General features: G+C 40.9%; 1 protein-coding gene across 2 annotated transcripts; it reads right to left on the bottom strand.

The window, feature by feature from the left end:
• Positions 1 to 1,323: 1,323 nt before the first annotated feature.
• Positions 1,324 to 21,674, bottom strand: LOC147133132 (uncharacterized). Of its 2 annotated transcripts, XM_086012636.1 has the most exons (5): positions 21,397 to 21,674; positions 14,040 to 14,149; positions 9,373 to 11,468; positions 8,783 to 9,085; positions 1,324 to 7,986 (listed from the first exon to the last, which is right to left on the bottom strand). In XM_086012636.1, the coding sequence occupies exons 3-5, from the start codon at positions 11,450 to 11,452 to the stop codon at positions 7,721 to 7,723; spliced, it is 2,649 nt and encodes an 882-aa protein (XP_085868762.1). In that variant the 5' UTR covers positions 11,453 to 11,468; positions 14,040 to 14,149; positions 21,397 to 21,674; the 3' UTR covers positions 1,324 to 7,720. The 2 variants fall into 2 exon arrangements, with proteins under 2 accessions (XP_085868762.1, XP_085868759.1); XM_086012633.1 differs by lacking the exon at positions 14,040 to 14,149.
• Positions 21,675 to 24,059: the final 2,385 nt, after the last annotated feature.

Here is a 24,059-nt window from a genome sequence, read left to right as displayed (position 1 = left end):
CTAAATACTAATAGTAATATGCAAAATGATTCCCGATGCGATTCATTCATATATTCCTAACATGATTAATAATGCTTAATTAAGCAGAGATTAATTACCCTCATGACACAAGCCCAGAGACCCTTGAGATGAGCGATTGCCTGACTTTTCCATCCTCGTTTTTGCCTTTCCATTCAGACAAAAACGAACAGTTTCACTTTTTAATAAAGAAAAATGAACTAAAAATATAAACTGTTTTGTCATCTCTCTAGCTTTATATTTACCCCCCCTCGAATGGCTGTTATGGATAAAACTTGTGTAAAAAGGTCAAAATAATGTTGACATTGTGAATCCATGCAGCAGATAATGCACATCTTTGCCTCGAGGTTGTAGTCAATAAAGGTTGATGTCAATAAAGATTAAACCGTATTGTTGAAAGATTTTCATTTCAGCCCATTTGGGCCATTGATTCTCTGATGACTGGTTGAGCACTGACACACTGGATGGGTGTCGGGTGAGTAACTGTAGTGACAGAATTGAAGAGAGAAATGGGCGGCGCTATTTCCCTCACTCAGACCACTTAGGTCTGATTTAAATGTGGGGGGGTTAAGTTAAAAAAAAAAAAAATCGGGCAGCAGTTACTAATCCCAAATTGCAACATTTATTCACCAATTGAATGCGGTTGCCGTTGAAGACAATGAAAATACATCATAATACAAGAATATTCAGAGGTCACCTAACATTTACTATCATTTTACTAGAAGTCCCATTAATAGTGGAACTTCTATTACTATTGTGAATGAAACTGACTGCAGTTCAATTTGCAGTGATCCATCTGTTTGCGCTATCCATGATCACTGTGTCATCTGAGCGTTTGATGTATGTTATTCCTTGGGTTGGTGCTCCTGCAGTCATTTGTGTACAGAGTGAAAAGAAGTGGCGAGATGTCTGATGAAATGATGAAGCAGTAGATATTGTCCTGACAGCACTGAGATGACCCTTCACCCTGACCCTCTGATACCAAGCATACAATCTATATGTTAACTTAACCCTGTGATTGTACAGAAGTTAATTCCGACAAGATACTGAATATGTCCTGTATTGATGTGCCTGCAGGGGCTTGATCACACAGTTGTAAGTACCAGCTTTGTGTTACGCAATTCTAAAGCAAGCAGATGTGGGTGGCATGATGCTCAAAATCATCAATTACAATTGGGTGTCTGTATTGACGGCACAGTTCAATACTAGACCGTTGGCTGATAGGACACGGTTGTGTAGGATGTTCAGAATTTATTTTTTAATCTTAACTTCCACAGACAAATAATAGAAAATAACAGACACATATGCATTTCCTTTCTTTTATTATTAAAAGAGACAGTTCCAATGTGCTCACTAGAAATGAACGTGAGCAACGTCACCATCCAGCCATCACATTTTGTACCGCACACTGGTAGGATCCTATTAGGGTTAAAAACATTTCAATGACATAAGTTTGTCAGTTACATACAATGCAGTGGAGCAGCCGCTGTGCACAGAGCAGCCTAGCATGTTGCACAACTGTTCATCCTGGATGGGAATTTGTCATTGTGCCAACCAACTCTAGTGAGCAAAGAGCCATTTGGACTCTTTCTTACCCTCTACTTAGGGACAACCATAATAACACAAAATTGATGCTGAAAATGATCTCCCAAAGCACATTTCAGCACACATTCACCCTTTTATAATTCCCGGATGGATAGAAAATGTCATGTGTGTGGAATATGCAAGCTACATGTATGATCTCAGTGTAACTTGAACATTTGCATATTACTTTGTGCTACATGATGATTAATAGGTAGCTGTGTTTGTCATCCCTAAATTATTTCAAATATTTTTTATACTGTGGGTGAATTTCAATGTCTACAAATTCTTTTCATCAGCTTTGTCTGGTTTCAAATAAAAGTAGACATGAAAGCCCCTGAATATGAAGCATCTATGGGGGTCAAATATCTGTGGTTGGCTTTTGCCACTTAGTTCACCCTGAGTCTTAATTATTCACTGTATTTTGAGCAACTCTGATTTTCTTAACCCAATGCAGGTTCAAATTTAGAATGAGAGTTTTACCCTCTCCCTCTGCGCCAGTGATGTTTTCGATTGATTTTATCCATTTTTTTTGTTCCAGTGCGGACCGCATGGCTCTGGCATGTCCTCAGCGTGTAAGTTAACGAGCTGGCTAGTTGCATTCCGACCTTTGCCTTTCCTTTTGATAATTAAACGCTGAACAAACTGCAATCCCTAATGTCTGCTACATCAACACATCTGCAGTAAGAGACGCATCACGGCGAGCCGTACGTCAAACATGGTCTCTTCTTCCCTCTTAATACCTTTCCAAGGAAGACATTGCAGATGGTCCAGCTGTGCAAGTAGTCACACGGAAATGAACAAAGAGCTTTGAGGCAGCACACTGAGGCATATGGCATAAATTGCTACACTTTCAGCAGGGCGTCCTTTTCAAACCTGCGCCGCTTTTGTGATAAATGTGACATACAAAGAAGTCTTAGTGATATAGCAGCATTGTATTCGTCACAGTGCACATGAAATAATCAGGTTAAAACATTGTCTAAATAGAACGACTGAGTACTACAGTATGAAAAGCGAGACAGTCAGAAAGGAGGGGAGAGCGCAGCGAGATAAAATAATAGGTAATATCATTTTCAGTAGGGATGAGGGAGCAAGTCATTAATATCAGACCTGAACATGAGTTGTCCAATTCCGAAGGGAAGAAGGTAATTGTTTTCTTTTCACCCTTCAATTTCCTCCTCCTGTTGAAAAACCCAGTGGCTGGAAATGTGATATTTGCTACAGAAAGTAACACATTGATTCAGGATAGGCAAAATACGAGTATGACGGGAAGTTCCACCGAGTAAGCAATGCACTGGTTTACAATGTTCTCATAACAGGTATTAAAAAACATGTCAACACCTTGCAAATCTTTCGGCTTCACAAATGCAAAACAGATTAGTTCACATACTCTCACACAAGACTGCGGCCCAAGGAGAATATCTCTACAGGGGGTTCATAAAGCATGAAATTAAACAACTTCCCTTCTACAGCCATTTGCATATAACGTCTATAAAAAATCATGGAGTGATGACAACAGGCCCTTTTACATTGCGGTCTATAAGATAGGGAAGACTGAATTGTTTATTTGGTTGATGTCTCTCCAAGTAAAATGAACACTAAATGTAAGCAAAGGTCTGATCAGAAGAATGGCCATGTAAAATCAATACTTATACATGATGAGGAAACATAACAGTAGAAAAATATATGCAACCTATATAAAACTGACATTATTAATACAAACAAAAAATATAAATAAAACTATTCCCCAGTCATTGTTCCGACAGTGACATTGGAGGACCACCTACAAGGCGAAAGAAACTGAAGGCAGTTTGATTTTTTTTTTTTTTTTTTTTTTTTTTGGGGGAAAACTTTTGAATGGGATTTTGAATGTCCGATAAAAATAATACAGTATATATCTGCTGAAATTACATGCCAGGCTTTTTATTGTGTCCATAATGTATTCTCACAAGCAATTTGCGAAACAACCAGCAAAAGTTAAGCGCAATATCTTAACTTAAATGAATATGCTTGACCATACTTTACAGCAGGGGTCATCAAGCCCACTCCTCAAGGGCACCTATCCTGCATGTTTTCCATCTCTCCCCGCTGCGAAACACCTGATTGAAATGATCAGCTCATCAGCAAGCTTTTCAGAAGCCTGATAACGATACAGATCATTTTAAACAGGTGTGTTGCAGCAGGGAGAGATGGAAAACATGCAGGATAGGTGCACTTGAGGACCGGACTTGGTGACCCCTGCTTTATGGTAAATAGTTAGTGATGACTCTTTTCATGAGTAGTATAATTACAAATGAAGACACTTCTTTTTTTTTTTTTCCAATAATACTACAAACACATTGGCTTATATATCCCACAAAATGCTTGCAAGAGTGTACTCTATAGTGACTGTTAACTGGGGTGTAACGGTTTTTGTATTCGTCCCGAACCGTCTCGGTACGGGCTTCACGGTTCGGTGCACGCAGTCATAAGACGAATATGTCTGATGGTGGGAGCGGTGAACAATAACTGTGTGTCGACGTTGTTGGACCTCCGTTCGGTATATTGCAGGTAACACTTCAAATATGCTAACATCACCCTGATAGTTACCGGGGGTAGAAAAAAGAAACCCGCTCAACACCAACAACTTATCCACGCTACTACCAACGATATTCGAAATTACTGAAGCAATGGGCATAGACATAGACACACATAGACACATCTATGCGCCCACATGCTTTAGTCGAGGATCGAGCCGGGCTTCAAACGTTTATTATACATGATGAAGCCCTGTTACAATGTTCCATCCCGGGTGCATATTAACAAGACCGCTACACAAGAGCCGTGGTGGAGCATGAGCTGTCCTCTGTTGCGCCCTAACTCTTAGAACCAAGTTCAAAGTTACTAGTTGGCAAGTGCTACCTGACTTTATCTGCAGCCTCATTCTATCCACACAAGAAAGGGGGGGGTTCCTGTGTATAATGATAATAATAATAATAATAATTATTATTATTATTAATGAACAACCCTAATGCGCAAGTTTTTATTCTATTTTGTGCGTTTATAACAGGGAATGATTTTTGGTTTATAGAAAATTGAATTGTAACTTGCTCTCTGTTAAAACTAAAACAAAAAAAAAAAACCTAGTTTATGCATTTGAGACTTATTGCTGTACCGAACCCGTACCGAACCGTGACCCCCATACCGAGGTACGTACCGAACCGTGACTTTCGTGAACCGTTACACCCCGACTGTTGACCCCGTTTAACCTAAAGAGTTGTCGATTTAACTATAATCAATAAGACAACTGCATTTGGGACACGATGATCATTTGTCCCTGTTAGATTATCTAAAAAAATATCATTCACATCATTCGTAATGATTTTAACATCATGATTTGAATTAAAAAGCAAATGTCCAGTCGTAAGAAATTGCAATAAGTGATTCCAGCAAAAAATGTCTTTCTTCCTTTAATTTTGGAATAGAGCACAGTGTATAGCATCGGTTTGAAAATGTGCAAAATAATAATCATGCCTTATGAGCAGCTCAGAAAATATAATTTCTGCACCAAATACCAAATTCTTTTTATAAAAGGACTTTACAGTACAAATACATGGACTCACAACAGGAAGCAATTACTGTAGGCCTATATATGGCAAACTCCTGCAGTAAATACAGTAAAAAGTAACTACTCAATAGCCCAATGTTTCGCTATCACAAAGGAGACTAAATTTGTCATCTTTCTGTGAATTTTGAAAATGAAGACACTTCATGTGTTTCATTGGTGATTTTTTTCCCCTTTCTGACATAAGCCAAGAAGATGTATAGTAATAGATGCTGAATGGACCTGATTAAGGCCTCCACCTTCACAGTAGAAGAAGCGTTCACAGTGAATCTTGGTACCTTCTCTAATCAAAGCAAAGCCTTCATAATACAGTGATGCTTAGTCACAAGTGCCACAGTGAGGACAATAAGGCAGGAGAAGGGCAAAACTAAAAATTGGCACTGGCATCACTGGAAAACTGATGATTCTGGCTCAAAAGAATTTGAACTAAATACAAAGTATACTTTGTTGGTGGAGTGTCAACAGAGAAATGCAAGCTCCCTTGCCAATGCATTGTAAACATTTTAAATGGCTCTTTTATCCACTCTGCTATGCAATTCGATTTAGGGAACAACACCTTGGAGTTGAAATTGTCACTAAAGACATGATTAAGCTGAAACGTTTTTTTTTTGTTTTTTTTTTTACAAACTAAATGGTAAAGTAGTTACCATTTGTCTAGTGTGACTGCAGTTCCAGACCACTATCCTCACAAAGTACTCACTGACCACATTACTCCTGTACAGAGCCAATACAAGAGTTGTATCCAATATTAATTTAGGATCAACTTTACAATTCTGTTTTCTAATGTGGCACTACTCTAGAATGATACTAAGTTGTTTTTTTTGTTTTGTTTTTTTTTATAAATACGGTTCACCCAAAACAGTGTTGCTCTCAGTTTGACTGCAAACTATGAACACAAAAACATTATTAAGTGACTGACAGTGTATTTTAAACTGAACAATACCTTATATTACTTACTTCATTTTATCCTAAGACTTCTTCTCAGAATTCTTGATACAACACTTGTATTAGCTCATTTTGGGCAAGTGTACCTAATACCAAATGACTCAACTAACCAACAAGCTCAGTTATTCAGTATACTGTGTAGATGCACCAATACAGTGCATAATCAACCATCCCGATTATCGGGTCACTTCACATAACTGTGAAGTGTGCATTTAAGGATGATGTTGTTTCAGCAGTTTAACCTGCACTTTGACTGCCTCATACTTACATGTTAGTGCATAAGTACACTTTTAAACATTTTTTGCAATGTTTGTTTCTTCTACAATATCATCTCCCAGATTAATGCTACTCATATCTGTATTAGGTCCATGAGGCATATTAGACATGACAACATGATTAACAGATTGGTAAAGTGCATTACAATAATGTGTATGCTGCTACATGTTGGAAAATATTGTATTAGAGTGGCAATGCAATTTTGCATGCAAGTATGGCATCTGTTAGGCTACGTTTACACTATATTCCCGGTGACTATGGCGCCACCGTTTGCCCAAAATGCGGTGTGTCATTTTGACAAATTTTCCTTCCGTAAGTCTTGTTACGTTTTCTGACAGTCCCTTGACAGGTCATATGAGGAGGGCACTACTGCGGCTCAAAGGCACACTATGTTTCGGTTTACCACGGACGGCAGTAGGTTCGCTCCCGGCCCGTCACGTTCGGATGGAGTCCCTCCCGTTTGTCACGTTCTGTCAAGGCTTTGTATTGGTAAAACGCGAACACCATGCAGTGTTGGAGCTCCCCAATCTGGCCCAGCTCAATAAATGTTTGATAATATTAGTTTTCCATCAACTAATTCACTATTTGGTACTGCTGTACCAAAAAATGCAAAAGAACCCGTTATTCTCATACACACTGCACATTATGATCACACTGTTAGTGCGATAGTGTTCTAAACAGGTATGCGGGCATTGTAGGTACCTTATGCAAAAGGCTTAACTTCGGAAGAGTTGTAGGCAGTGATTGTGAGATGTATGTTGTATTTTATACTGCATGCTGTAAAATCCACTACGGACAGCCCCCAAGTTGTGCAACACCTTATTACGTAGTGTTAGGATTAGTTGCGTGCACCCCCTTTTATAATGGCCCACTAGATTTCTCATTTGCCCGTGATTGGCAATCAAACGTTTGCCTATCCCATCCCCAAACCACGTCTCACTATCCCATTTTGTCAATTGTGGCCTGAAACGGGGTTGGCGTGGCCGCCTGGAACATAATGTAAACACAGCCTTAAAGGTGTTTGTATAGTTGTTCATCTAAATATAGGAAGAAATAGGAAGAGGCATCAAGAGGGGAAAAAAAGAGATCTCAATACAATGTTCCATCTATATTGGCACATAATCTATAAACAGCGTACTGGATGATGATCAAGTTAAATAGCTACTTACATGAGGTCATTTATCAGTTTGTCTCATGTTTCACAGTATAAAAGTGCACCAACTGCCAAACATACCCCAATTTTCCTATTGTAATAACGTGTTCCTCAGAGCCAAATTGTGTGCACTCCAGCCCCCCTCACACCTGGGTCTCCACACCATCAAGTTTAGGCATCAGGATGCGAGGAGTCACCCCGGAGTTGAGGTCCCTCTCAAACTCTAAAAGCTGCCCCATGAAGTTTAGATTCGGGGACACCACAGGACGACGGCTGCGAACGTATTTGTAGGCGTCCGTCATTGTCATGAGGGTGTGCTTCATTAGGTAGGCGATGACGATGGTTGCGGAACGGGACACGCCTGCCTGGCAATGCACCAACACACCCTGCCCACTCTGATATGCTTCCTCTGTGGATGAAGAAAAAATAGGTAATGTCACTTTTGTATACTAACAATCAAAAATCTATCAAGACCTTCACTGGCTTCCCCACCAACCCCTGTCTATTGCTCTATTATGGCGCCCCTGCAAAATGGGATGTGGTGGCACCTTGCTGGATGCGAACCTGCACTCTTGCTGTAATGTTCCCCTCAACTTTTCAGAGTTTTTTTTTTTCCAAATCCATTCTGTGCTCCCCTTACAGGAGCCTGATTCCTGCCCCCCACCCCTTTCCTTATGTTTCTCTTTTCATCTGCAAAAATGTGGCACTGTAAAAAGGTGGACTCTGTTCTGTATCCCAGAAAGCCTAAACTCTCCTTGTAGATGAGATACGGATGTCAAACATTATGCTTTGTTACTGCGATTGTTGTAAGCCACGGCGTAAGAAAACTGAAGAAATAGACCTGTTTTTATTGCAGCAGTATTTTGACTTAGAGTATGAGCATAGGCGTCAAATCCAGGTCCAGAAAGTATAAACTTTGCCACAGTTTGGCTTTAGTCACAGGTGCTTCTGCTCAACCGGCAGCTAGATGAGAGAGTTTCTGGACCTGGTTTTGAAACCTGACCTGAGTGGGCGTGCCCCAACTCACAAGTTAAGAGCTGTCGCTTAGTTGTTTTTTTTTTTTTTTTTGTTATAAGCCAACATTTGAGAAAGGCGCAAAGGAGCTAACCCTAACCTCAGATAAGACAGCTACAGTCAGACATGCATTTACGACCTGCTTACTGAACAGGACGAATAATCAAATTAAATTAGTATAAACATCTCACCAATAAACTCAAAAACCTCCTCAAAGTATTGTCGAAGGTTTTGTTTGCTGTTGTCTGTGGCCGGCAGTCTTTTGTAGTGCAGTCCTGATTTGAGGTGGTAGAGGGGAAGGTGTGTCGTCACATTGACCACATAGCCGATGTTGAGGTGCAACAGCAGATCCAGGTCTTGAGCATCCCTTTCATTTCCAAGAAACAAGAATGGCAGAATGGCACTGACCACAGCGTTCTCCGCATCAGGAGTCATCGCAGACTCATCTGACAGGGAGGCAGGCAGCGAAGAGGAGAGTGGCAGAGAAAGGTGCACTGTAAAAGGACAAGATGAGATCTTGAGAGGATTTTCAAAGAAGTCACACTAATTCATATTCCACAAACACAATATTAATCTGAATACCATGTGTAGACTAGCGGGGGGCGCATACAACATGTATTGTATATTGTAAAGAAAAGTTTTGACTTGACTTCCCTTTAACACAGGAACAAGGTTGGATACACAAAAGCACATTTTCAACTGTGATTACTAGCTGGGATTTGATCCACAAGTAAAGGTTTTGGTGTATTGTGCTTGAACAGAATGAGGGTAAGAGTCTTACTTCTGCTCTTCTCCTCATTTTGCTCTCTGTTGAGCGAGTTCAGAGCCAAGTGAAGGGACTGGGCCGATGGTAGAGAATGTCCCCCATCCCTCTCTCTCTGCCAGGGTTTGGGTTTGATGAGTGTGCTTGGAGCGGACGGTGGAGGCGAAAAGGAAACTGGCGATGGTGGAGAAGGGGAACGGGGTGACGGTGAACAAGGATATGGTGTGTCTCGATTGTTTTCAAGAGTGCCAGCCATTCCTGCGTTGTCTGCTTTATTAAGAAGCCTCCTGAGTGAGCTCCGTTGTTCGTCATATCCCGGTCCTGACCTGCAGCCCACAAAATCCAGGGCAGCCATCTTGTCCTGCTGGAGTCGCCGCCGGCCAGCATGGTCTGTAAACTGTGACTGTGCGTACTCCTGGAGATTTTCACAGTCGAGGCGGACGAGGCCAGTTCTTTTGCTTTCATTTTGGATCTGTCTTGCAGTAGTCTTTCCGACTCCTATTCCTATTCCGGCACAGTGATTCTCTTGGGTTGTTGAATGGGTCATCTTTCTCGCCAGTTCTTCAGGCCAGATAGTTCGTACGTTGTAGTCATCGTCATCAGCTTGAAACATAGTCGCCGAATGAGGTGCTCCAATGCTTCTTCCTGGGGGTTTACCTCTGCGAGGGTTGAATGTTACCACTATGGGGTCACTGCTACAATAGCTGCAGGTGGAGCTACCTGTGTGTGAGGCTTTGGGATTGCAGCCCGTGACACAACTTTGTATTGCCCGAAGAGGGGCAGAAGAGGATATTGGGGTACAAGGCAAGCATCCCCCAACGGTTTTCTTCCGAAGAATAGCAGGGCTCTCAAAGTTTCCAGCCTCACTGGAGCAGGAGGCACAGCGGAGAGGTTTGAACAGGCTTGTTCGGTGTTCAGACACAGTGCTGTTGGTTGAGGAAGTGTTAGAGGTGGAGGCGGTGGAGAGGCACCCTCCCAAATTTCTCAGGCCCATTTCCTTGCCTCCTTTTTTTACTGCACCAACATTATGAACGCAAGAAATTGAGGTGGAAGAGCTACCTCCACCCCCTTGGCAACTGGAGGCATGTCCTTTAGACCCTCTGCATCGTATCAACCTCCAGCAACCGCATCCGAAGGGGTGGGTGCAGTCAATGGTGCAGGTGTGGTCAGGACTGGGGAACCCCCCTGTGTGGGAAGTGCACGGGGACAGGGGAAGACCATGAAGAATATGAGGACGGTAATCGTGGCGGGATGGGCGAGGCTGGCTAAATTGTTGGAAGGAGGCAGGGATGTGCGTGGCTTGAGGGGGAGAGGAAGAGGGATGGTTGGAGTTTAGGATGGCAGCATGGGGAACGGGGACGGAATTGTGGTGGTGGTGGTGGTGGGGAAGACTGTGATGCACAGTGCCCAGCTTGGAACTCTTGTGATCTAGCAAGGGGAATTCCGGGTCAGGTCTTTTCAGAAGGAAAGTTGTGTTTTCGTTCTCTTTTACATCCCTGAGGTTGTACTGCTGTGCCTGTGCAGGGACAAACTGCAGGACTCCCCCGCCGGATGATGACAGCTGACTGTGTCGACTTCGCTGTGATTTGTGTTCACCTCCACCTGACCGCTCGGTGCCGGTAGTTCTTCTCTCAATCTGATCTGAATGTAAAGGGGCGCATTTTCCCCGTGCGCTCTTGGCACTTCCGCTACGGCCAAGGGAGTTGCTGATTCCTGTTCTCCCGCCCTTGTCCAGAGTCAGTCTGATATCAATAGTATGTGTGTGTGATGGCAGTCGTGGGCTGAGAGTTACTGTTCCATTGCTGTGGCAGTGGCTTGGGACGTTTCTGTAGCCTGGCGGCACAAGGGAATGATCGCCCTGGGTTTTCTGTACACGGGAAGATCTGCGCTTGCATTCCAAAGTCAGAGATTGACAGGTGGGTGAGTAGTAATGAGGCTGAGAAAAGTGCGGACGAGGGGCACGGGTGATTTGTCCGTTGGAAGAGGCGGATATCTGAGATGAGTGATGTGGGATGGCTTGAGGGGAAGCCTCACACAAAGCTATGTTTTTAGGCCGCTGGATGACCACTATGCGTTCGTCGAGAGGAAGAGGAGGCATCTGGGTTCATGGGAAGCTGTCCAGTAAAGAAGGAAGAAGAAGGCAGAGATTAGTCACAACAATACTGTACTTAGATAGAAAACGTGAAACAAAATGTGGGTCAGACTTTAAATCCCATTTGTTTTGGTTTAAAATTCGGATCAATGCCTTTGGCCTTTAATATTTAAACGATAGCCATCGCTGTTTCATTGTTGGCACAGCTTGTCAATTATTCATGAAATGTAAAGTCAAACCCCCAAAGTGCCATAGACAACGCAACATTGGACTTGTTTTCATTATGTTTCTCACATTTGTATGAGTCACCTCTGTCATTTGAGGCAAATGAAAACATACCAAAGGATAAAACAACAACAATGTCACATCTCAGATTGAACTAGAACTTGTCACACATAATTCTTTCATCATTGGCTGCACAAATGGGATATGAAAATTACACCCACTGCTGCATGTTTGACCTTAATGGATAACATTGTAGCGAGGAACTACCCCCTTTGCCAAATCCATTTAAAAGTGCACATCTCATTTTCTACTTGCTTATACCAGGGCCACTTGCCAAAAACGGAATGCTCACCTATATATCTAAAAAGCTGGCATCCCGGCAACAGAGGGTGCCATTATAATGAAAGATTAAATCAGAAAAGGGCAAGAGTATGTTAATCAGAATGGCAATTGGCTTCTTAAAAGCTTATTTACAAACATTGTGATGAACTTGCAACAACCTTCATCCCTCAGAGGACTCATCAAGGCTAAGCAAGACACATTTGCTGATGTTCCGGATAATGCCTGGCCAATGATAAATGCCTACTCCTAAAAAAAACGGACTATTTGCTGCGGTGTAGAAGACGTACCATACAACAACATTTTAAACAACGCTTGCTTAGTCAACTTTAAAATGGATACCGCTTGCAGTATATTTGACAAAATGATGCTAACTGGTTGGATCAATCAGAGATGTACATTTGTCTTGGTAGACAGCAAACAGGTCACCACAAACACAACAATTCAACTTCTTTTCTCAACACCGCACAGCACAAAGCAGTAATAGATCACAGCTCATTAAAAGGCAACTTTGTATTTATTTGAGCCATTTAATCACCACAATCATCATCATTAACATTTAATGACTTGTTGGTACACTACACCACAACAGAAAACCCACCCAGACAAACACACACACTGATGAATGAGGATCATCTATGATGTTTAATGACTCCAGGACTCATTAATCTGTTGATTAATTACTTAAATTACTTTTAAGCATATTGGAAGTGGGACGGGTTGCCATGCACTTCAGTTGGGGGCAAATTGTACAGGAGGCGGATGTAGGCTGCTCGAAGGGCAGAGTTTTTCTTTTATTAAAGATGCTTATCAGGTCGGGTATAAAATTTTCTGATTGGTATGAGTGGCTGCAGGTTTTAAATTATTTTCAAAACTCATAAATAGCTTTTCTGATGAGCAAACTGCCAAGCCAAATCCAGGTCCAGAGAGCGAACCCTGCCACTGTTTGTCTTTAGCCACAGGTGCTTCTACTCAAGAGCTCTTTTACCCGCCGGTTGATTGCAGGGTTTACTCCAGATCAGGGGTCACCAACTGCGGTCCTCGAGGGCACCTGTCCTGCAGGTTTTCCATCTCTCCCTGCTGTAACACATTTTAACAGGTGTGTCATAGTGAGAGATGGAAAACCTGCAGGACAGGTGCCCTCGAGGACCGCAGTTGGTGACCCCTGTTCTAGATGGAAAGATTTGAATTTTGGCCGTATACATGCTCTGCATTAAGTTTTAATGAAGCCTTTTCGCACAGGGAGATTGACGGATTGGATGATTATCAGACAGCATGAACGTTACAGAGAATGACAACGAATTCCGTCAGTGTGGCTAACAAGCTTTCTACAAACTTTGTGTTTGTAGTCAAATGTTAATACTTATGTTAATTGATGCAACTGTATGTTTAATTTTCATCGACCAGTGACAAATATCAATATTTAATTCCGGTTTAACAGTACTACACGACATTGGTGATGAGCATGTCACGATCCGCTTTGTGCTCTAGTCTTTGGGTTGTTTTACGTCTTTACGACATACAGGACTAGAGATGACTGAAATTGCTTGATACCAACTTCTTATTTCTATTTTCTTATTTTATTTTTTGTCTAAAACAAAGTGTCTTCCCTCCAATGTCTCTTGCTTTACTGAAAATAAAGGTCTGCAGTTTGGATGGAAAACTAAAAACCCAACCGATATTCATGGCTGACATTAGATAAGGTTGTGTGCAAATGCAAATAACCTCACTCTTTTTTTTTTGCGTCAAATTGACCTATAACATCAATTTCCACATTCTTTCAATTTCAATATTTTAAAAGTATGTGTGCAAGGGGTAATTTTCCATTGAATACCCCCCCCCCCCCAGCCCCTTGCGCCATATTCATGATGAATCTCTCATGGAGTGTAAGAGACGGGGAAATGTGGACAGTGAAGAATACACAGGGATACAAATAGTATCACATTGTAAAACACAGAACAGGGGAAAAATAAACAAATCCCAAATAGTCTGGGGATGCCCTTCACCCCCACACGAAACAGATACCGACCCAAAGAGAAGGCAACCTGATCTTTGGTATCCTCATGCTTATGTCCATGCACGCAGTCTGTCGATGTTGTCCTCATCTTTTGTTTTTTTTTTTTCCTTTTTCAGCTTAGCCTGTGGTAGAGGGGGTGGGGGTTACATTGACCCAGATTTGTCATGGTGGAAGCCGCTATCTCTCTGATCGCCACTCTCTCACACACTGTCACTGAAGGCCCGCTAGTGGCCTTTGTACTCCCTCATAGCTGTATTCAGCAGACATAGTCACCGAGACAAGGGACGCACCAAAAAAGGAAAAAGGCAAACCCAAGCATGCTTTTCGTATCGTCACCCATGTGACACAGTGATGCAATTGAAATTGGGAGATTGGGAAATATAACACGGATAAGCACCTTGCTATCTTGTTGATTTAGTGCTAACGTATGTACTGTCACAAACTCTTTGTTCAAAACACGCTGGTCTTGTGATCTCGAGAACCAAAAAGAAGTTCCTAAAACATTTCCTATTCGGACTCCGGCGCTCTTAAGTGCCCTACCCACGGATATTAGAGCCGCTACCTCAGTGGAAAAGTTTAAAACTTGATTTAAGACATTTGCCAACTGTGGGCATGTGAAGCCCTTTGAGACTTTTCTGTGATTAAGGACTATATGAATAAACCTGATTGACTTGACCAAAATGCATCAAAAATGTCAAGAACAAAACTTTATTTTGGGTTAATCGGGGGCATTCATTTTAAATGGAGGCAGGTGTGTGCTGACTACCATTTACAATGATCTTGAAAGCTTTAATCTGAACAATGCTACCTCCTGGTTATAAAATAGTGTGCACTGTTGTGTGTTTTTGTTTCGATACTATTTCATTTAGTTCCATATTATGCCTTGATTTCTTAAGGCGCGTATCTGGATTGTTAGGTGTCCACCTGTGCTTGTCAAGCTGGTCCCCCGTGTTTACCAATCAGATCCCTCAGCCAGGTGTATTTTATCCAGGTGCTTCTTGTTGGCTCGTCAGTTTGCTTGTACTGTATTTAGTTCCCTGGTTTCTTTCCGTCCTTTTTTGTCAGTTCACTGATTTTGTTGCTTTGTTTTGTGGCTGCACCTCCTGTCAATTATCATGTTTCCAGATTGAGTTTTATTTTAGTGTTTGACTGTTGCTTAGAATCAAGTATTTATTGGGGGGTATTGTTAATCTAGTATTTTTATTTATTTTTTTACTTCAAGTGTCTTGTTTGCCTTTTTTTGTTAGGGGGATAAATGCTTCTCTGCTACTAGGTCTTCCAACTCCGCCACACAAACACCATAAAATAACACTCTCAAAGATTCCATTGTTTCATATTTATAGGCCAGATTAATGGTGGAATGTTTTCATTCATTTTCTAATTATTCACAAAAACCTGTCATTTGAACAGGGGAGTGAAACAGCACTTTTATGTTTGTTTGCAGAGGCAGTGATACAGCTCTTGAAAGAATCTCATTAGATTGTCTGTGTTTCTAATGTTGTGGTTGACATGACAAAGACAAAAGTGAAAACCTTGACATTTGCGGCATCTGTCAATAGTGTTTCCTTGCCAGGTGTGTTGCCCCCAGGAAAAAATATCACTCCCCTTTAATGGCGCCTGAGTTCTTCATGAGAATCTGAAGACTATTTATTTATTCTGTTTTATTGCTTTGCCTAGAATAGAAGGAAGTGCAGAACTACCTTGATTATCTGTGTGCACAGTAGTCATCTTTCACAGTACAGATTTATGGTCGTGTCAAGTGTGCCTTCAAAGATGGTGCAGTGTCTTGGGGGGTGGAGGGGGATGGCTATTGAGGGAGCTTTTTGGGAACCGATGCTTATCTGCCTGTAAAAGATTGAAGACTATCTTTGTGTTTCTTCTGCCTGCGGGTAAAATACAAGTACCTGAATTCACCCGGCATGAAACAAAGAGGACTCGCTGTGTGACTGAAAATAGCAAAAAAACACGGATGTGTTCAATCAATAATGGAAGAAATTACACAATATAGAATCATGATTTTTTTTTCTCTTCGATGCACAAAAAGTTTATTTAATCACAGTGAGGGCTTTTGAGATGTTTGGAATGGCATTAATCACCTGGGCGTGATTACTGGTCGAAACAGCTGGTGCAAAATGTCTTACAGGTGATTCCAACCTGCCCCAAAATTGTGCAGGTGGAGCAGCTGTTGCAATGCAAAAAGAAAAAAAATGATTTGCTACTTCCGCTACTTACTTGACACACCTTTTACAAAGAAAGATTATAATGAAGGACCGCCGTACCTTTGGAGGGAAGTGTACAGTATATCATACAGCCTTGTATTTCATAACAATTCAGTTATTCTATTGACAAGATAGCGGACTGTTTTTCATCTTAGTAAGTGGACATTACCACGTCAAGCTTCACATATTTTAAACATCGTACGGACAGGTTCGGATCACTTTAACATTAAAATAACATGAAATGCTACGATAGGATTCTACAACTCTGCAACGGTGCCAATGTTGCCTGTGTTTATTGTGTGACAGTGTGTTTGCCTGCAAGCGAACTGGACAGATGAACATGTCCTGACAATGACCAAAGGACAACAAGCATGTCGCTGATGGCACTGTTTGTAATCTTTGTGAGCCTGTACACTAATCAGCCTTTTAAAAATACTATCATATGGAACAATTTGAATATTAGGTGAACTATGACATATACTTTAGTTGAATATTTTAACAGGGTCTGTTACAAAATCTTCTCTCCCGCTAAATGCTAATAAAACATCTGGAAGAAAACTTTGCAGCACTCTTCATTTCATAAAGAAAAATTATATTTCCATGTGCTCTGAGAAAGCTTTGCCTTTATACTGGTGTCACAGTATCGCGTCGGGTCTCGACCCAATCATTTGAAGAGTTAAAGTGTCGCTTGCAACTGCAGCGGGATTCTTGTGGAAGGGCAAAGGCAGCTCAAAGAAAATCGGTAAAAATGTCATATAAATGGTAATAAAAGCCTGTGCACTGTTTGGCTAGTGGCCAAAGTGGATTTGGATCAAACATTACATCCTAAATGTCTTTAACTCTTTGGTTCCCAGTATGTCAGAACCATTCACGCTGTAAATCTTTAAAGTAATTTAAGATGAAAGCGGAAACAGAATGTTGAAAGGCAATCAGCACTGCTCAACATCTTCGTGAGCCGGGTGCAATAGATGCACATAATCTGCATTAAGTAGAAGTGCAGCTTTGATTATGCAAAATGGCAAATGTTGATAGGTTGAAGATCTCACAGAGCATATCAGAAATGCACCAAACGGGCTGAGCGGCTAAATGGGAGCCAGTGTGTCTGCAGTCTCGGAGGTGTGGCCAATGCATTATGAGTCACTTTTAATTATGGCCGCAATTCATCATGCCACTGACTTGCGATCCAAAAGCTACAGTAATAACACAAGTATTGTTGGTATTTTCTCATACTGGAGTCGGCTGCATGTACAACATATTTACTTATTATTTTGACTTGAGACTATGCAATTGCGACATCATAAGCTATAGCTAAATGATTGGAACTAATGTTGCAGGCCAGTTTGTGAATGTGTTGTTACGATAATCATCCTCGTTTGGCTGCCTCGGCACCGCAACAGGCGACTGAGAGGAAGTCAAAAATAATTACATCACTTAATCGCCACGCTCAGCAGACAACGTGATGGAAGTGACAAAACAAAATGACCAAATGTCTTTCTCGCCTCATCTCTACAATCAGCATGGACACAAATATTGAATAACCTATTATTATTATCATTACTATGGCAGCACTCTGTTTTATAGGGGTTACCCTGTCTGCCCTCTCGGTTCTGGATTTGAATCCTGTGTGATGCATGTCCTCAGAGTGCTTTCATGGGTTTTCTCCAAGTGCCTTCATCCCAAAACATACTTCATCCCCACATTCCCAAAACCTGAATTTCATTGAATGATTGAAAACTAAATTGTCGATAGGTGTGAACGAGAGTGCTTGTCTCTTCAAATGCGCCCTGTCATTGGCAGGTTGCAAGTCACAAACAACCCTAATGAGCACAAATTGGATTAAAAATTTATGGAATGGATGAATTAGAATTAATATATTTAGTATTATTAGCAGCAGTAGCAGTAGAACCTTTTTTTTTTTTTTTTAAATTGGTTAAAGCTCAATTGTGACCTCAGGATGCTTAAACATCACTTGGATGTCTGACACCTTTGAGGCAGAATATTATTCTTAGCTACCCCTTTTTTAGATGCACTAAAGAGAAAAAAAAGTATTCCAACATTTAGACATTTCACACATGTGATGATAAGTGGGAAATAATATGACTTGGTGCATGTAGTATGTCTAACGTGTGTATAAATACATTTAATTTATTGACAAACCACTGCTAATCAGTACATAATACAATCTAAACCAGAAAACGTGACATTTTATTCCCACAGAGCTCTGACTCTTGTAATCCATGTGCATGTTCGTAAGAAGCAAAAAGAGTGGCCTGATATAGACGACTAAGAATAGCAACAGAGGAAAAGCTCCTTAGAAAATAAATGTTGGAATTTGAGTCCACTGTCAGATGAAGGGGGGAAAAAAAAACCACAGTATGCTTTAAAGAATGATCTCGTCTTGGTATGGGATTCTGAAGCCCCGCTGTCATGGCTAGTTATTGAGCGTTATTGTAATGCCTTGACAGTTTAAGTCACATCACTGCATGCCATTAATTATTTATGCTTTCAACAAAGTGCTTCCATTCCTTAAATATATTATATGTCACACTTCTGCTACAAAGTTCAAATGCAACGAAATTGGGATGTTGTGTAAAATGTATATAAAAACTTACAAATTACAATGATTTGGAAGTTATTTTCAACCTGTATTCAATTGAGTACGCTACAATAACAAAATATGTCATGTTCAAACTGATAAAAGCTTTTGCCTTTGTGTGCAAATATGAATTCATTTTAAATTTGATGCATGTGACACGTTCCCAAAAAGCTGGGACAGGGCCAACAAAAGATTGGGAAAGTTGAGCAGTGCTAAAAAAAAACCCAAAAAACCACCTGTTTGGAACATTGAACAGGTAAACGGGCTAATTGGAAACAGGTGAGTGTCATGATTAGATATAAAAGGAGCATCTCCAAAAGGCTCACATGTTCACAGGCAAGGTTTGGGTGCCGAGATGTTCCAGCAATTTATGAATAGTGTTTCCGCAACGTGTAATTGCAAGGAGTTTAGGAATTTACCCATCTATGGTGAACAAAAATCATCAAAAGATTCCAAGAATCTGGAGAAGAGTCTGTACACAAGCTTAAAAGCTGAAAACCACCATTGAATGTCCATGAGCTTTGATCGTTCAGGCGGTACTGCATAATAAACCAGCGTCATTGCGTAAAGGATATTGTCATGAGGGCTCTGAAAGCCTTTGTCTGTTAACACAGTTCGTTGCTACATTTACAGACGCAAGTTAAAACCTTCCCTTGCAAAGCAAAAGATATATATCAACAACCACAAACGCAGCCAGCTTCTCTGGGCCAGAGCTCATCTGAGATGGACCGGCGCAAAGTGGAAAAGTGTGCTGTGGTCTGACGAGTCCACGTTTCAAATAGTTTTTGTAAATATTGGATCTCGTGTCCTCCAGGCTAAAATGGAAAAGGTCCAGCTGGATTGGTATTAGTGCAAAGTTGAAAAGCCAGCATCTGTGATGGTTTTGGAATGTGTTAGTGCCCATGTCATGAGTAACTTGCACATCTGTTTAGGCACCATTATTGATGAAAGGTACATGCAGGAGTAACATATGCTGCCATCCAAGCGTCATTTGTTTTCAGGGACGTCCCTACTTATTACAATAAGACAATACCACACCACAGTCTGAACATTACAGCAGTGTGGCTTCATAGTAAAAGAGTTTGGGCCTACCCAGCAGTCCAGAACTGTCTGGAAATGAAAATGTATTAAGAATTCCAACTGCAATGCCTCACCAAAAGGCGTCCTCAGTTCCAAATTACTTATTAAGTGTTTTTAAAAGGAAAGGTGATGTAACACAGTGATAAACATACCCCTGACAGTTTTGGGGAAAGTGTTGTAGGCATCAAATTCAGAATGAGTAAACGCTTGCAAAAAAAAAAAAAAAAAAAAGGTTTATCAGTTTGAACAGTGAATATCTTGTCTTCAAACTGTTCATAATCTGATTTAATTTACGTTTTACACGTACCAACTTCATTGGGACTGGGGATTTTATATTGGCACATAGAATAAAAGTGCATCATTTCAAACAAACAGCTCGCCAAAAATACAAGAGAAATGAGAAGTGTCAACTCTGTCAAATATTGCATAAATATGATTAATGGAATATTCTTATTGTCACGGTTGCAGTTTGTAGTAGAACGGCACTGACTAGTAAATTTCAAAGCCAAAAATAATTTGATGGACCAAAAAATACTGTATTCACAATCACGCTCACACCTATGGACAATTTAATCCTCAATGAACATGCTGACACCTTTGGTGCCCTACATTTGTAACCTTAGCAGTTAGCATCTATTTTCTATATTGCTCGTCCTCAGTATGGACTCGGGAGAGCTGGACCCTGTCCCAGCTGACTTTGGGTAAGAGGCGGGGTACACCCTGCACTGGACGCCAACCAATCGCAGGGCACATACAGGGAAATGCAATGCTCACAAGAAGGCTGGAGACGGGATTTGAACCCGCAACCTCAGAACCATGAGGCAGACGTGGTAACCACTTGTATCCACCGTTGTAAAATTGGTAACTGTTGCAATATGGATGTTGTATGAATTATCTGGCAGTACTGTAATTAAAATCACTATGAGAAGTAAACTGCAGTTGTCTAAGAGGCTTAATATCACCAAAAATAATTTGATGAATATCCCTCACTCTCTCCGAGTAAGATCCTTGTTGTATCTCATTTGCATAACCACAAACCCAAATAATTTAAAACAACTGTCTGCGTTATTCATGAATCTACAGTACCGAACTGTAAATCGAACATATTTAGCTGCTTTTTACACACCCGCTAGGTGTCCCACTACCTGATTTTCCAGTGTTATAGCACGCTCGTCGTGTTCGAACCTTTCACTATGTTGACAGAATAAAGCTGCCGTGGGTTCTAAAACCTTCAATTAATTCAAACAGGAATTATTTCAAAAGCGTACTTACACGATCTCTGACATTCTGCGTCCAACAATGTTCATGATTTCAAAATGTAACACGCATGCAACGCTATATGTACAATACACAAAGCATCATGTAGATATGCGGTGAATAGGATGACCCCCCCCCCTCCCAGATGTCACATAGCTAACCAACACTTGGCCGACCCAACCGGACGTTGGCTGTTTGACAAAAGGGAACGACTTACATCAAGAGAGGTAGTCCTGGTGTGTAGTCGTCATTTATATGCAGCGTCACCACTCGTCTTCATGCCTGCGCTGGTACCGATGGATCTGGTCTGATCCAGATGTGTGTGGCACCGAGGCTGCCCGCGCGCTCGCCTGGTCATGGGGCTTCAAAAATAAGAAGCTACTTTAAAAAATAAAAATCGATTCAATTTGCGTGAGGGCGGGGGGGTGAATCGGCAGGTGGAGCGCTTGCTTGGCCAAGTGAGTGTGTGTCAAAGTGAGCTGCGGCGCGTGCGTGTCGTGCACGTGTGCGTGTGTGCGTGTTCGTGTGTGTGCAAGGAGGTGGGCTCTATTGTCTTTGCTGTGCATGACATCATCTCAGGCCAATGGGGGAGCGCACGAGCTCAAGAAGAGCCACGGGCGTGCATGTTGAGATACAGTCATGCTCGCATTCGTTATTATCATCACCCGTTTTTTCCCCTTGCTGTTTCAGTTCAATGTCACAGAATACTGCACAGTGAATTGAAATTAATTGTAACTGCTAATTGGCAGCAAGGTGTTGGCAAAAGTACTCACATTCTGCACTGACGTAGAAATACAAATTATTGACCTTTTGTAACAACAACTCTGGTAAAAGTAAATGTACTCATTAAGAAAAGGTAAAAAAAAAAAAAAAGTGCTGACACTGAAGATTTCACCTTACCTCTATGTTATTTTTCGTTTATTTATTTTTTTCCAGATTATAGGACTGAGATTTTTTAACACTAGGAGCTGGTATTTTTTTCCCTTTAGGATGGCACAAGACACATCACATTTCACAACAGCAACATAAAAAAATCTCTTAAATAAGGCCATGGATGGTGAATATTGCGGATGGATGGATTGTACGTCATTCCTTGCCACCGCTGCTTAGCACATCTGTTTCAAAGTTCTAAAGTTTAGGGTTCAAATCTTTACTGCAGCCTTCCTGTGTTATTTTTACCCTTTTCTTGTTGAAAGCAAGGCTGGACTGACACAAAAACTCAGCCATGGTATTATTGTATTATTGATTTTGTGTACATGTGTGAACATGCTCGCAACCACCTCTGTAACTGAGAAGTCTTTGTTTCTCATACCATCCACAATCAGGGTTTCATGAAATTAAAGGCAGGCAATATCCAGAAACGTGTTCACCACACTCATAATACAAACCAGTTCAAGTAAAAAGCAACATTTTGTTGAGTTTAATTGACTAGATACTGCCATTTTATTTGCCTTTGCTGTGCTTATAGTCTATCTCATGCACTTATTTGCATTTGCTAGTGATAGCAATCAGAGCTGACACCGTTTTGTATACTGCGATTCATGGCCCATTCATTCAAATACATTTTTCAAAGAACAATGACACAAAGATCACTTAACTAATTCTTCACAATTCGAAACGCTGCTTTTTACTCAGGTTTGCTCCTGCTTGTATTGATAAAAAAAATACTTCTCAGCCAAGTTCTTTGCTTGCTATAATTCGCAAATAAAGGAATTAATTGACACAGACGGTAAGAATCAAACATTCTATTTTAAATTTGTGTTTACATCATGACCAGTGACTACCCTGGGCTACGACGTAGCTCTGCCATTGCACTGATGTTGATTGGTTCCGTTTACTGTCTATATCGTAAATTCATCAATGGGCTGCTCCCTCTAAATAGTGGGCCAGTCTCTTGAGGGAAAATGGAGCAAAATAATGACAAAAAAACCCAAAACAAGCACTTTGTCTCGTTTAATGCATGCAACAGCTGCTGCAGTCAACCAACAAATGATTGAGGTGACTGCCTGTGACTGACTGCTTCACTATTGAGCTGAGATGTCACTGTTGCTGACATAACTCACAATGCACTTTAGCAGCTAGGTAGACAGGCTGTCTATTCTTCCGAGTGTGACAGACAAATCATTTGATGTCATTTGGAAGGAAATGCGTGCCTTTTGGCTTTTGACTCACTTTTTTATGTAGCTAAATTTGTTGCTGAGTGCTTTTGGGGGGGGGGGTGCTTTATTTTGCAAACAGAAGTGCTAAATTGGCATCATTGAATTTGATGCCGTTCATACCACAAGTGTAAAACATGATTGATTGTATCGAGTGATATATTACACGTTGCCAAAGTAGAAAAAAAAGCAACCAAGGTCTACATTTATTTTTTTAAATGGGCGATGTAAACATAATTCAAGCCGAGTAATCATTTAATGACTCTTCCTAGTCCTAATGGTCTTCTGTAGTCAGCAATCTGTAACCTTCTATTCCAGGAAATATTTCTTTGTTTATATTCTGTATATTACATTTACATGGCATTGTCAGCCCTTAATTTATTGATGTAGTTCATTATCAGAGTGCTTCTTGCTCACCAACAGGAGATCAAATGACTGTACTTAATAAGTATTCACGTTTCATAATGTATGCACTGAGTAAACCCACAAATGGGCCCCACGGAAATGGCGGCTTTGGGAGCGCTATTGATCAGCATAATATATGGTTGCGTGTGCTTAACTGAAACGCCCAGTTAATATAGTCAACTGATAGAAAATGAAGTGGTTCTATTTTCATTCAGATAATCTTATAATTACTCATACATGTACCTAAGGGTTTAAGACATTAATTTTCAAACATGTATAAAGATCAAAAATAGAATACAGTAACTTACTGTATGTGAAA

The sequence above is a fragment of the Filicampus tigris genome, chromosome 17, assembly GCF_054856515.1.
Source record: "Filicampus tigris isolate MCC_2025a chromosome 17, RoL_Ftig_1.0, whole genome shotgun sequence".
In the NCBI taxonomy this organism is placed as follows: Eukaryota; Metazoa; Chordata; class Actinopteri; order Syngnathiformes; family Syngnathidae; genus Filicampus; species Filicampus tigris.
This window is presented reverse-complemented; position numbering and strand designations above follow the sequence as displayed.